The 15,283-nt window shown below is 41.0% G+C and overlaps 1 protein-coding gene across 1 annotated transcript in view; it reads right to left on the bottom strand.

Annotated features, from left to right (window-relative positions):
• Positions 1 to 6,392: 6,392 nt before the first annotated feature.
• Positions 6,393 to 15,283, bottom strand: part of LOC143330797 (polycystin-1-like protein 2) — a 34,251-nt gene continuing 25,360 nt past the window's right edge. The window contains exons 25-35 of the mRNA XM_076747556.1: positions 15,120 to 15,194; positions 14,862 to 15,018; positions 14,428 to 14,613; positions 13,166 to 13,496; positions 12,791 to 12,924; positions 12,510 to 12,637; positions 11,494 to 11,654; positions 11,049 to 11,259; positions 10,509 to 10,610; positions 10,214 to 10,345; positions 6,393 to 6,599 (exon numbers count right to left, since the gene is read on the bottom strand). Coding sequence (XP_076603671.1) covers positions 6,393 to 6,599; positions 10,214 to 10,345; positions 10,509 to 10,610; positions 11,049 to 11,259; positions 11,494 to 11,654; positions 12,510 to 12,637; positions 12,791 to 12,924; positions 13,166 to 13,496; positions 14,428 to 14,613; positions 14,862 to 15,018; positions 15,120 to 15,194 — 1,824 coding nt within the window. The remainder of the gene's footprint in view (positions 6,600 to 10,213; positions 10,346 to 10,508; positions 10,611 to 11,048; positions 11,260 to 11,493; positions 11,655 to 12,509; positions 12,638 to 12,790; positions 12,925 to 13,165; positions 13,497 to 14,427; positions 14,614 to 14,861; positions 15,019 to 15,119; positions 15,195 to 15,283) is intronic.

The following is a 15,283-nucleotide window of genomic DNA, read 5'->3' as shown; positions in this document are numbered from 1 at the left end:
GAAGAATATTGGGTTGTTTCTGCCTTCAAAAATGACATAAGACAAGTTTCTGTTCAAATTTAGTGCAAATTTTATGGAACATGCAGTTTTAAACACGGTAGTGCTAATTCTCTTGCAGAAAATGAGGGCGCAACAAGATTAATTAAAAGCACACCATTTCAGTCAGGGACATGCCAAGGAATTGACCCTCTCAAACAAATGCTTACACAGATAGATCTGGTGGGAAAAGCTCTGATGTTGAGGGACAAAACAACGGGGTCACTGCGATCTGTCAACCTGAATCTATGCAACTAGGGTGCAGCAACTTCCTCATGCCACCTGAGAAGAAGCTCAGGCTCGCCACAGGGAAGGAAAGGTCTAGGTAAAGATATATAAATACACAAACAGACAGCATGCATCAAAATAAATTACTACAATATCAATGCAAGCCTCACAGTACTGCTGACATCTCAATTTATCTATGGCTGCACACTTACACTGATAATTGCACCAAATGTTGCAGAATTGATTCCTTCATTTCCTGCAGAACTTTCCTACCTTGCTTCCTAACAGTCCCCAGATGCTGATGAAGCAAACCTGTTTTCACTCTCCCTGATTGAGCAGCTCTTCTACCCTGACATCCCACACAGAACAGCAACACACACAACAGGAGGGAACCGCTTTCAATGAAACGTCAAATGTAAATGTGGGAATGTAGAATGATTTCCAGATCCACTGAGACATTTTTATAGACGCCCTGAGACTGAATGCGACACACACATAGATAAGAAGCACTCACACACTGAAAAGGGAAGAAAAGAAAAAAGCTTTTCAGTCACTTTTGCATTTTGTAAAATGACTTGGATACATGAACAGACCTGAACACTGGATGATTGAACATTCGATGTCTATTCATGAAAGTAAAAAAAAAAGATTTTATCAGTAAACCAAAAACAAAGAAGAAGAAGAAGAAAATAGAATTGAACTTTTACCATCATTTCTTTGTCTCCCATCACTAATTGTGGCTCTTGAGACAAGTTTCACACGTGCCTCCGGGCAAGATCAGGCTGTTGGCTTGAGTCGGTCGGGGTAACAAATGGGGAAAAACACAGTATGCAGATCAGTTCTTGGACTTTGTAATTTGATAAACAAGTTCAGAGATTGAAAAAAAGGAAACATCAGGGGAGCTGCAGAAAACACTGTGCCCACTGGAATAGAGGGAGGGCAGACAGGCAAGAAAGAGCTAAAGAGACAGAAAACAACCTGCTGCTTTAAAAAACCAGAGACGGAGCTGTTCGAAGGACAAAAGTTAATTATAGCTCAAATAAACTGAAAAGCAAGCTGACAAACAGGATGGTGGTGATGGTGCAGTATTCTACGAGAGCACTGCAGCTGCCAGTCGTGAAACGTGTCTGACAGCATTTTGGGAAAGATCCTCCCAGAGATAAACCTTTTTGTTAGAGAGTAAGATCCTATCTATTCAGACAATAGCAGCCGCTATGTCGCTCTCGCCAAAGCCACCAGACTGCATTCACGGAAACGGTAATGCTGTGCAGTTGGCTGCAGGAGCTGAGCTACTGAACACAGCTGTCAAGAGATCTGCGGCCACAATGAGCAGATCTCTGCAAGCACTGATCAGTCAATAATATTGGCCCAAAAAGTTGCTAGATTTGCCCCCACAGTAGGCTCTTTTTGAAAGTAAGCTGCTAAAGGGCTCTTAAAAGTTGCAAAATGTGGCACAAAGTCACAATGAGGTGGTTTGGAGCCATGAACAGCCAACAACAACATAGCACATCACCTGAATGCATCAAAGTACATTTCCACAGGTCCACGAGATGCATCGATACGAACGGCTGACGCAGACCAAATATTTCCCGCTGCTTCACATTGAACCACCAGCCAATCAGCATGAGGCATTTACTGTGCAGCAGCTACAGGGAATGCAAGTGATTTTCAGCAGAGTATCTCTTCATCATCCATGGACTGAAAGACACAACCAGTTCAGTTTGTTTGTGGGTTGGAGGGTGTTGCGTGGGCCCAGAGGAAGAACCGAAAGTGAGTGGATCCGAATCACAGAGCGGATGTACAAATTTTTTTTATTTTTCATTAACATTGAGAAATGATGGAATTAATACATCTTAATAAAGTTCAATAGAGACACCCCACATTCAGGGGTACCAGTGATCCTCTGAAGCAGGTGAAACAAACCCCACACAGGCAGCAGTCACTAGTTGGTGGAGCTCTGTGTTCTCTGAGTGACCTTCTGCTTTATCATGTTTCTCTCTGTGGGCTCCAAAGCTACAACAATGTGAGTGAAGTTTGAGTGCAGTAAGCGTTGTGACACATGCAGCGCACAGACCGCAGTGATGCACGAACCCACACCGGAAGATGGCGAGATGTCCCTGTGTGTCTGCTGTCCTCTCTTTGACAGCAGTGTTTCACCTGAGTCAATAGAGCTATGAGTCAGTGACCGCAGTCATTCTGTAGTTTAGTTCACTTCCAGTAAACTCAGTTTCTTTCCACGTTTTCTTCCTCAGTCGTTCCGTACTGATCAGCTCAAAGACTGCATGAGGTCCTTCTCATGAAATTTCACCAGATTTTTGCAGCTTTATGTTTTTTTTGTGAAACTGCACTCAGACACTTCACACTACTGCTGTTCCTCATTCAGGATCACGTCTTTAATGTTAACATTCGACTCATGTACCGCATAAAATAAACGATTTTTCCAGTTGATGCCATGAGACTGAAAACAGAAGCACTAGGATGATATTTTTGTTTCTCATTGCTGCACTAAAATTAGCACAGGTGCTGACAAACCCACAAAACAGTTTAATTAAGTGGACACCTTCTAGCATGTATTTCTCAGTATCTCAGTACCCTCCTTGAATAATTGCTTCATACTGTGCAGTCTACATGTCCGAGTATCCTGGACAAGATACTGAACCCAAAATTGCTCCTGATGCTGGATGGATGGGTGAACGCAGACTTGCGTTGCAAAAAGGGCTTTGAGTGCTCATCAGACTAGAAAATCACTATATAAATACAGTTCAGTGACATTTTCTCTGCATGAAAGACAGGAAGAAAGACAATTTTCCTTTATCAATCATCCAATAAAGTCGTATGGTCTTTTCATTCATCCTCTTCATTGGTGTCTGTGCACTAAATACAATGGAAACCCACAGAAATTGCTGAGGGCATAATAGGCAGGAAGCAGAAAGAGAAGACTTGATTGCCCTTTGTTAATTGTGCTTTTTTGTCACACAGACATTTCAAACCTGTTGGTGATTTGTATGTTTTCCGTGCTGTCTATGGATTGAACCCTCACTCTTAGGACTGTACCTGACCAACCAAAGACAAAGAAAGAAAAGGCAACTCAGACAGAGGCAGCTTCATTATTTGGTTTCCATAACGCTTCACATCGGTCCAAAAAAACGCATTAATATTTTTGACTCTTCTGCAGCATTAGGACACTGCAGGATGAAGGAAATGAGGTAATGTGATGGTCATACAGATGCTGTTTTCATGCTGAAGGATGGGCGGAGAAGTGGAGCGGCATTTGATACAAACATGTGAACTGAACGCAACAGGAGGACTTCTGCTGCTGCCTGTCTGTGTCTTTAGTAGCTTCACTAATGGCTAAGTTGATCCTGCAGTGGCTCTGTGTGTTACTTGCTGTGTAGCTGTGGATATGAAGGTCATGTTAAATATGGTCCACCACTGGACTTCAGTCACTGTTATATACAGAGTTACAGAGTCTGGTGAGTTTTTGAAAATATGTGAAAATTGTCAAACTAGTTAGCAGTCTAGTCAGCTGTTTTAACACCGTCTCTTGCAAGAACTGACTTTCTCTTCCACAAAAGAGTTTACAACTGAAGCAAAACATAGCAGCCGTGCTTTCTGAGTGAACAAGCCAGGGCCTAAATGAGATTTTGCTCATTGTCTCCAAACTACAGCTAACCTGCAGTGTCACACCGAGCAGGCACCAGGTGACGTCACTGATAGTTGTTCCTCCAGCTCCAAAATGTTTCAGTCATCAGCTGCTGTTGTTTTCCTCGGCCCTGTGCTGCCTTTTCTCTGTTGCTGTGCTATTCCCAGTGTATGTGCCACTTTTCATATTGAACACTTTTCTTTTCTCAGCTTCCAAACTTCTTGCTTTTCTCCCACAGACAGTTCTGATTCTCCCTGTCAACAAAACCAAGGCTAAAACCAGGACACACATTCACAGCTGTGTTTTAATGTTTGAACAAAACGCAACAGGAAGCATCTGAGCCACAAGAAACACCCACGAATGGAGGTGGCTGAAACAAAATGTGTCAGGTTTTAAAACTGTAAAACATATATGCATTTTTGAATGTTAACCAATGTTAACCAACTGACTTGATGCAAATTCAGCAGCTGAGAGAGATTTCATGCTATGCTACAGCATCAACCCCGATCACAGGAAAATGTAAAATGTCACCTGGTAGTTCAGCTGGCAAGTGAAAGGGTTGCAGTTCTCCACCACAATAAACATGAAAGGGCCACAAAGCTACGTCACCTCCAGTCAAATGCGGCCTTTAATTCCTGTTCTCACTGATCTCAAGAGGAAAATAGTTTTTAATCATAGAGACTGCAGACTGAATTAAATACCACCGTCCCTTAAAAGCCCCACCTCTCCTAGAACAGTTCTGTACTTGTCAGCGTTACTCAAACAGCTTCATCATTCTGAATTTTAAAAATGTTCTTACATAAAACTGCCTGGTAAGAAGACCAAAAACAAGCATAAATCTCTTTAAGATATTTAATTTTACTTGCCGTAGACTTATCTCTGTATGCCAACACATGGGTGTGACGTTGTGGTATCAACATACTTCTGAAGACTTAGTGTCAAACATCAGCGACACAACAGCTTTTTATCCTTTTTCACCCCTTTTTTTCCTCAATACCCTGTTAACAAGATCCTGACAGACTGCTCAGGATCCCATAATGGAGATACCGACTGGATCACACATAGTACCCATTAAGAACACACACCTGTTGCCGGTGAAGAAAAATTGCAGTGGCTTAAGCTGTTCCTAGAAAATGCTCTCCACAAAAAGTAAAGTGAAGTTAAAGTTCTGGATCCTGGTGCTTTACTGGTACTGTCTCTGCGTGCTGACCCACCAGTGAGGTGTCATTCACAGCATCACAGCACTCCAAAACTCAAACCGGCCATCTTAGATTCACAGGTAAACGAGGCAGCGTGAAACCTTATTGGTTCACTGTCTTTACCCCCGGATCAGAGCTGAACTGCTGATGTAGATGACACACATGGCTGCTGCTGCTTTACATTCAAAATGTGGGGCTTTTATTGTCAAGCAGTCACTGTGGTTACGAATCACAACAGTTTATCAAAAATGCACCGGAAAAACAAGACAACAGTCGTTTTCAGCGTTTTCTGGCCAGCAGATCATTTGTGATTTTAGCAAGGGATTAACTAAAACAAGACGCAGCCACAGGGTGCTGTTAGATGAAGACTCCCGCTGCGTGCAGCATGCAATCACATCACGTTGTAATTATTTCTGACTGCTCTGTAAACACATCAGTGGCTCTTCTGTTACATTTCTTTCCGCTTGCTGTAGTATGAAAACCCACCATAACCAGGATCTGACACACACACAATTACATAACAGTAATTTTATCTCATGCATTAAAACAAACCTATAAGTATGTACATTTCCTTGTATTTTATGAAATATTTGGTATCATTCATACGTTTTTATTTTGCAAGGTAAAACACACTTTAAATTTATGTTTGTAAGTTTTGTCATTTATGACACAAGTATGAGTTATACCAAACCCACTGCCACATGCACCGAAAATCATCATAATAATAAACTTTATTTATACAGCAGTTTCCTTAACAGTGTTACAAAGTGCTTTCAAAAAAAATAGAACCAGATAAGGCAGATAAAATGATAAAAAAAAAAAAAAGACTGTGTGTGTGTGTGTGTGTGTGTGTGTGTGTGTGTGTGTGTGTGATGAGCCTTAGTCATAAACCAAGAAACCAGCAAAACCAGCAGGGATCCATGGATTTAGTGGAAGGTGTGGGGTGGAGACTTTTTGTACTGAACAATTCTGAAAATGTGCTTTTCTTATAGATGTTTTAATAGTATTTAAACAATTTCAATCCATTTATCTTAATTATCTGCATTTTGCGTATGTAAGTGTATGTATGAGTAAGGTCTATGGGAAGAAATCAATTACGTGAATAACATATTCTCAACATAAACATGTCATTCACACCAGTACCGTTCAGTATAATTCTGTATGTGATAATTATCTCTCACACTCTGTTTGCAAAGCAGCACAGCGTGCTCTGACCTTCCAGCAGGGAACAAGCAAAGAATAATGAACAGGAGCAGACGAGCTATTAATGCACACAAAATATGATCCTAGAGGTTTACTGAGTTGTCAGATGTTTGAAAAATGTTTGCATCAGTTGAGGAATTGTTCAAGATATTTCTGCTGTTATTAAGAGTCAAGCCGCTGTCACTGTTCACGTCAGGCCCCGGGGCGTCTTTGGTATTTTTATATCTGATCCCAAAAAGACTGCAGATTTTCTTCAGCATCACGTCGACAATCTCCTCCTCGTCTGAGGGCTGAGAGAGAGAGGAGAGATGGAAAAATCATTTTTAGAGTGGGGAGAAGAGAAGAGATGCTCTTGACACTCCTCACTGCTACAGATATCATGTAAGGAGTGTTTTTAGTCCATGACCTTAGGTTGTATCAATGTGTTGTCTTTGAGGCATGAAGGTGGATTACATGCATCTCATTCATGGTTAAGGGGAAGAAAAAACACACAGAGATTAACAAAGAAACGACTGTTTGTGCAGGTTCGACAACTGCTAGCTCGCTGGGTAGCTTCTGTCCGCTTTCAAAGAGAAAGACTTTTTGTTCCTCACGCAAATATGAATTAAACGGCTAGCTTCTGCAGCTAACACCGACATGTTTTCAATTACTATTGTGCACTTCGCAGCTCCATACATACACCTGTGCATGGACGCCATTAATTAAAGCTGCTGGCTGCTGCTTCACTGCTCACCAGCATTAGGAAGACGCACAGACCTAATGCCTTACTGACAGCTGCAGTGTGTCATGTGTTGCAATGATCAAATATTAAGGAATCGCTGTCAGTTGTTTGACTTACACGTGACAAATTGAAGAGTTACGGTTGCATTGTTTTCCAGACATTCTCATGAGAACAGTTAAGGTTTGATTTGGCGTGATTGCTGAGCTAGTTGATGTAGTGAGCAGTTTCAAATTACAAAAACAAGCTCACACATGCTCTCGCACAACTTAAGTTTCTTTTTTCTTCCTGTCCAAAGAGAAAATGATCTGAAGGATGGGCAGTGGCAGTGGTAACCTTTAGCTGCTTTTTGTTGGCCATGTCTTCTTCAGCGATTAAACCAACCTTGCACAGGGTACTGAGAGACAATTGCTCTTGTTAGCAGCCGCACATGCTGTGAAGAAGCATAACGAGCAGGTAAAAGCGTGTTTTATGGAAGTTTCATTGGAGATTCTGAGGAAACATAAAATTTCAGCCTTGTACTTTGTGCCGAAGCAAGTATTTGGAGAGCATAACGAGCCATCTGTCAGCTTAGTTGGGCAAATTTGTGACGCTGGAACTGTATTTCAGAATGTCATTCTTCCTTAAATAGAAGAATGACCTCCGTCTCTCTCTCTGTGTGCCTTCGTTGATGGAAGAACTGTGACATTCTGTGCCAGCTGAAATAAGGTCCGCACAGAGACATGAGCATGTCCCGCTGTGGCCTTGAATGCATTTTTTTTTTTTGAGCACCACACCGCGTTCCTTACAGCTTTCCATGTGGTAACTTTCCCACAATGTTCGGAGAATGTTGTGCAAATGTTTTTGGTCCATAAAAACGTAATAACGACATGAATGAACATCTAGTTTTTCCAGTTATTCAAATGTGTTTTGATGTAGTTTCATGTTTTGTTGTATTATTCATATTGAAGCGTATGCAAAGGTAATTTTTAACAATGTAATAATACTAATATCTACCAACAATACTTGGTTTAGTGTGTAGTGTGTGTTTTTTACAGGTTTTTTAGGGGTGTTTTATTTCTTAACTTTAAATTTGTATGGAGGAGAAAAGTCAATTCCTAAAAAGATCTTGCCTTAGTTATTTCTTAGACTATTTGTAAAACATGTCAAAGAACAAAAAGGTTAATTAACTATTTTTCCTTTGTTTAAATTTTGAATCAGCTAAAATTTACATGGAGTCTGGCTTTTAGATGATAGTTGAATCAGTATTGTTTCACTTCATTGTTTCAATACGTCTGCTGAAATGTAGCAGCAGTCTGACTTTGTAGATGATGGTTGAATCAATATTAATTCAGGGTCAGTTATGTATTCATCATCAATCATAACCAAAGAAGGCAATTTCTGAAAAAAACTGTGGTGTGAATGCTGGATGTCGGAGTGGCTATAAAAGAATAATAATACCCATAATGCATGAAAGGTGGAATATTTTAAGGTTTAATTCAAGTTTCTAGCTGAAGGTATAAATGAGCAGATATGAGTTTAAAGAGAATGAATATGAATGGATGAAGAAACGGCGTAAGCTGGGAGATGGGAGCTAAACTGCATAGCTGGCTTAACTTTGTCCGAAGACACAGCTGACGGCATGTGAAGAGTTGGAAAAGTGGGAGACCATCCAATGTCTGAAACATGTGGAACTTTTGAGTATAAATCAGCAGAATCGGAGCAGCATCGTATCTGCAGCGCCCACATTTTGATGCACAGCGAGTAATTTTAACAGACGTCAGACTCGGACTCTAGCTAACAGCATTTCCTGTTTTATTTTGTAGTAACTCTCCTTTATGCATTCCTGTATGTTTAACTTCCTGTCATTGTTCAGGTTCCCACCAGTTTTATCATCGCCTGTTGTCAATCATCCAATCAGTCCCAGCTCTCCACCACCCGTTTGCCAGGTTGTCTTTGTTCCGCTGCAGACTGCCGTTGCAGCCCTTATTATTCCCATTGTTGGGAATATCACTGCCTGATGTTTGACTTATTGCCCGGCTGACTTTCTGTTTCGTCTATTACCTCGACTAAACGTAAATTTGTTATTGGTGATGTTAAATAAAATGTTTGAAAAAGGAGCTGCGCAGCTCACTTATTAATCACAGCTGTTGAATTGAACTGTTTGTACAAGCAAGGCTGATATTAGTGAAACCAAATACAGGAACATAAGATGTACACTGGAGACACATGAAGGAAAAAAATCCTTGTATGTGTACAAACTACACATATGTGGCCAATAAAGGTGATTCAATAGTTGTTAAGATATCTCATTGGAAGGAGTCTGTCATACTCAAATACAAAGCTGAATTGCTTATTGTTTAAGGTAGTATTTTAAGTCACGAAGCATTTATATCAACATGTAATTTTCAAATTTTTGTACTGCAAATTTATCTCTGTTACACTTCAAGGATGCAGCTTTTCCCATTCAAATCTCCTTCAGTGGCCTGATGATAAGGTATCGTCACAAAATGTCTACATCTGGTGTCGAGCGTACACTGCATCCAAATCAGAAAGTTAAAACTGAATTAAATTTTCATTGTTTAGTTGTTTAAATCTGTATCTGCAACATGTGTCTGTATTCTGTGTATTCTGGTTGTGTCGTCATCACGAGCTAAGCAAAGGAACACAGCACACCTGTGGAGATCTGCAGTCTCCTTTCCCCCTCTGTGCTCCTGTGTTTCCCCGTCCTTGTGTCTCCTGTCTGTCTCTCCCATGTTTGTCTAGTCTGTGTTGCTGCAGGGCGTGGCCAGCAGGTTGGGACTGGCCTCTTGAGCACACCTGTGCTCATTCATGAATCAGGACTCACCTGCTCGCTCAGTGAGCAACCAGGTTCCAACCAGTATTTGTCGTTTATACTGCCTTGCTACACCTGTGTTGGACCTGTCTGTCCACTCTCACAGGGAGATTGGATCTGCCAACCCTCCAGCTCAGCACAAGAGACTCTGCCTCACCTGAACTCAGTCATTGCTTACTATTCAATAAATGGTTTAATCTTCAGTAAATGTCATTATAGATCTAATTATTTGATCAACACTGACACAAATGTTGCTAGTAGGATTCTTGGAAAACCTCTGACCACCATTTTATGGAAGATGAGGAGTAAAACCCAAATATCTCTATTACCATAAAGTTCATACAGTATGGAAATCTTGATTAGTTGCTTACCTTGTGATATATTTGTTCCTGGTTGAATGCCACGAGGATCACCGACAGGAGGAGATTAAGCACCACAAATGTCATGAACACGACACAGGAACCAACGACTAATCCACCAAGCAGAGGGGTGTCGTTCAAAACCTGGCAAACGGTGAGACTTTCATATTAGCTTGAGCTGACACTGACCACTTCCAAATCCTTATTTATGCACAGATTCCACAGTTCATCCTTATTATTAACCAAGAAAATTACATGTGCAAGTATTTTACATAGAAAATCTGTGCTCGGGGAAGATGTCACGCACCTCGCCATAGTTAAAGATGCCTGTCTGCAAACTGATGATGGTCACGAGAGCATTTGCTAAGGTTCTATAAGAGGAAAGCTTCCAGCCATAAATCATGTTGCACTAGAAGGAGTTGTTTAAATAGAAAATGGAGGTAATGGTTAGGTTATTAATATTTCATACTCCTCATCCGTATGTAGTCATTTTAACAAGAGAACATGTATTGTGAATTAGAAGATGAAAATTCATGAATACATTAAAGACAACCTCCCACAGCACCACCACCACCACCACAGAAGCTAACATGCTCATGCTAAAATGCAAATGCGTAATATACCAGGTTTGCCATCTTAGTCACAGCATGCTAAAAGTTGATAATTAGCACAAAACACAACTGAAGTGTACCACAGGACATACAAAAGAGTTTTTATTTTATCTTGAGAAAAAAAATCACAACACTGCGTTATTTCAAAAATCCAAAAATAGTAGTGATTTACTGTACGTTCTTGCCCATCTAATGCATAAGAACCAGACAGACTTCATAAAGGACAAGCTACTCACTGCAACGGAATACGCCATGAACATGATCACTATGATCAGGAGGAATCCGGAAATGTCACTCCAGGCCCGCTGCAGTGTCGCCGAGATCATGTTCATCTTGGGGTTCAGTCTGAGCAGATGCCACAGTTTGACGGTGGCGAGCAGGACCAGGAAGGCGATCAGATACTGGAGCGTTGAATCTGCTGTGGCTGTCTCATAAAAACTGGCAAATCTACACACACAGTAAAGACGTGAGCTATCACAGATAGGAGAAAACGATTCCTTTAAAAAAACACTGCAAAATAGTGATACGATTATAGAAGGAGAGCAAACAAATATGCTAAAAAGCTTTAGTAAGCTAACACCTAACCACAACATAAAGCCCACTTATGACGGTGTTGGCTTGACACTTGCTTTTTATGCCAAAGATCAAACATAAGGTTAGTTTAGTAAATGTTCGTCTCACTGGTCTTTGTGATTGTGGTAGAAAGTTATATCGCGGTTCCCAAGCAGGGTCCTCTTGATGAAGATGGCCATGGCGCTCCAGCTCAGTAGGATGATGATCAGCTCAAGAAGGTTCCACGTGCTCCTGAAGTAAGCCCACCGCTGCTGCTTCATTAATTTGCCCTTCCAGGGTAAGAAAAGAGAGGATGGTCACATGTAGCATGAGAGGAGCCAGTAACCTAAATAAGAAGAAAACCACTTCACCACATCAGACAAGTTTATCTGTGAAACCCTGTATCACAGTAAAAGTCTCAAGGGGCTGCAAGGAAGGACAGAAAATTGGACCTTACTGTCTCAGAAACTAAAGTTAATGGTGAACACCCATGACACTAATCAAAAATGGAGAAAGCAGACCTGAAGAAAGTATATTGAGATATGACTCTGCTGCACTAAAGAGAACTGCTGTAGAGGGAACAGTGATTATGTATCGACTAAAGGCTGCTATATGGAAGAAAACCACAAATGACAGAGATTCATTTTATTACGTTTCCAACAGCAACACCATCAACACATTACTGTTAATGTCCTCATATTTCCTTCCTGTTCAATTGATTGGGATGAAAGATTACAGGAAACACGAAGCGTGGAGTGAAAACAAGGTGCTTTGAGTCAGATGTAAATTGTTCTTGTATTTACAAACAAATAAGTTACTGAGAGTCTGACGACTTGGAAACCACATGCACGTTTTGAGCACAACAGCCTCATCGGCAAATCATCCTAAAGATCAATTCTCTCCACTCACAACTGCAAACAATTATATCATGAAACAATTGTGAAAGACATCTAGAAGTGTCACGCTCCCTTCAAAGCTGGGGTGACAGCATTCATGTGAGTCTGAGTTTGTGGAGCCCTCAGTAAATAAAGAAACCCCTTAATTAATTATTAAATATCTGGACTTAAACATATAGTTGGTTAACAAAGAACCAACCAATTAATGGGGCTGGAACCACATTCTTTAGTCGTCATGCTAATGTTTACCTGCAGGAACATGTAATAGAGGATGAAAAGCATGTATATGACCTCAGCAGCCATGACGAAGACGTGAAAGCCACCAGGTGATTGGTACAGCCGGACACTCTGCAGCTCACTGCTGAACTGAAATGCTCCTATAAAACCAACGGGAGCAATTATATTTACATACAAGCAGGATTGCATGGTCTCATTCATATAATGTGGTGTACAGTATATCGGTGTGAAGCAACAAGATCTGACAGTATAAGTCACATCTGCATCTTTGGTAAAGCAATGCTGAAGCTTACCCACGGCTGCAGTCTCCAGCAACAGTGTGACGATGCAGAAGAGGTTGACATTAGCATTATAAACAGTGAACTCTGCAAAGATCGCCCTGGTGTACGCATCCAGCCATTTGTTCCTGAACAGATACTCAAGGGTGCTGTAGATGAAGTACGCAAGAATATTTTTACTGTAGGTCTCTTTGCATTTCACACTAGCTTTGTTCAACAAAATAACATTTTTTTATGTTTATGTATTTTCAGATTTCATATATTGATTGCTTTGAGTGTCACTGAACCCTCTTAACCCACTGAGGATAATGTCAACTCGCAGTCCAGGAAAGAAAAATAAAATGTCTTTGTTTCTCGTGTTGATGCATTCTACCCTGCTGATGTACGAACCTGCTGGCATTTTGTAAATCGGGGCCGAGCTCTGCTACAAAGCCACCTGCCCTGTAGAGTGCCATTTTGCCCCAGACAGGATAAGCCCTGAGCTGAGCCTGTGTCTGGTACTTCCACGGGCTGGAGGTGCTTGTAGAGATGTTATCCCTCACAGAGTGATTCCAGCCACGGTCATAGGAGCCCATGTCCTCCGCCTCCCATGAATATGGAGTGTTGCAGTCTGGTACAAACTGCAGCACGGACCCGGCTATCTGACAGGAGCCCTTCTGCACTCTCAACTGACGAAGACGGGCAAGGCCCACTAGCTTGGAGTTTCCATCTGTGATAAATCCTGAAACATAACATATTTAAGTTTGTTTGTTCAGTTTTTCTCAGACAGTGCTGAATGAAGGTTGCTTTCAATTTGTGGTCTCTGTGCAAATTCACAACTATCAGTCTTCAATCAGTGCTATGCTGTTATGCTATGCTATGCAATTAGAACATACTAAAACCATTGGGTCAAAAGCTCTAGTACAACACTGGGCTAACTTTAGGTCCAGTCCAGTAAGTTGACCAATGTTTTGACCCAGTGTTAGTGTTACCTTTCATATTACTGTTGATTATTTACCCAAAAATATGGCTCTTTTGAACAAGCTCAAGTTTTATCTTAAAACTGTCCCAAATGTGTTATTAGCTGTAAAAACTGACATGTACATTAAGCTGAGCAAACACTGTGCAGACACACTGATGCTGAACGTCAACTTTAGGAACAAGGTCAATGCCAGCCAAGATACGGTTCATGTGGACACGTTCTATTCAATGTTGACAAAAAGAGAGAAAGGCAGCGTTACTCTGTCTAATGCTAATAATGATCACATAGTAAGAAGCAGCCGGCGATGTCTAGATGATTAAAACATGGTCACAGCGTCTCAAGATGCCAGTTTTAGACTCAACGTGTAAAACATTAATCCAGTCATACAAAAAACAAGCTCACTGCTATCATAATGGATCTTCTGACAGCAGCCATGTAGGACTGGAGGAGAGCCAAGCAACATTCCCGACATGCCAGAAATCCACCGGGTTTGAATCATCACCAGAATCATCTGACACCTGGTAATTGCTCCTTTTTTTGGCATTAACCTTCCATTACAAAACCCAGCTCTTATGTAAAACACTGTGTGCTGCAAATAGACACAAATCAGAAATAGGATGCTAAAGACGTCCTGCTCACCAGCTGTGGAGCAAAACACAAAGACATTTTGGCAAAAATGACCTTTTATTACCTGGATAAACTCCAAACAGGTTACTTAGCAGAGATGTGTTGGCCCATGTGAACACATCACCAAGGCTCATGCTGTCTGAGATGTTTCTTCTGAAGCTGTTCCGAATGTGCTGGTTCAGGAAAAAAGCATTGGGGTCTCTCTGGCCGTACGCCACCAGCAGCAACATCCACATAAATCCCATGTAGGCTGCAACAAATGTGGTATAGCTCTCCAAATTAAACATGTGATAACAACGTTGGGGATCAGAGACACTTCAATCATCAATAAAAAAAATCAATAAAAATTCATTTGTGAATGTGCCTGTTGTCCTATGAACAGCTGATGAATGAATATGCTAATCTTCCCTCTGAAACGCTGCTAATCTTCCCTCTGAAACGCTGCCATAGGAATAAAACCAAAAAAAAAAAAAAAAAAACAACAATGCTTCTACTTACTTAAAATCTCCCTGATGAGGGCAAAGGCTTTCTGTTCCAAAATCATGTTCCTTCTCATCCTCTCGATGTCTGCAGGAGGCGGCGGCTGATAGAGGCTGCGGTCCTGTCTGACTGTGTGTTGGTCCTGACAATCACCTGTGGAGGAAGACTCATTTGTCTATTTGTTGTAAAACCTGAATATTTCTGATGATGACTACAAATTTCAGACAATGAAAGTGTATTTTCTTATCATTTACCTAGATTTCTGTCACTTTCCACAAAGGCCACGTTTTGATAATCGTCCTCATCTACTTTCTTTATTACAAGGGCAAAAAAGACCGCAAGACATAGCACCTGTGGTAAAAGGTATGGACATAAGTGAGTACACAAAGTGAACATTCATACTGTGTAGGAAAGTTTATACTATGAGAAAACGAAGAAAG

Source organism: Chaetodon auriga, chromosome 13 (genome assembly GCF_051107435.1).
Source record: "Chaetodon auriga isolate fChaAug3 chromosome 13, fChaAug3.hap1, whole genome shotgun sequence".
Classification (NCBI taxonomy): domain Eukaryota; kingdom Metazoa; phylum Chordata; class Actinopteri; order Chaetodontiformes; family Chaetodontidae; genus Chaetodon; species Chaetodon auriga.
This window is presented reverse-complemented; position numbering and strand designations above follow the sequence as displayed.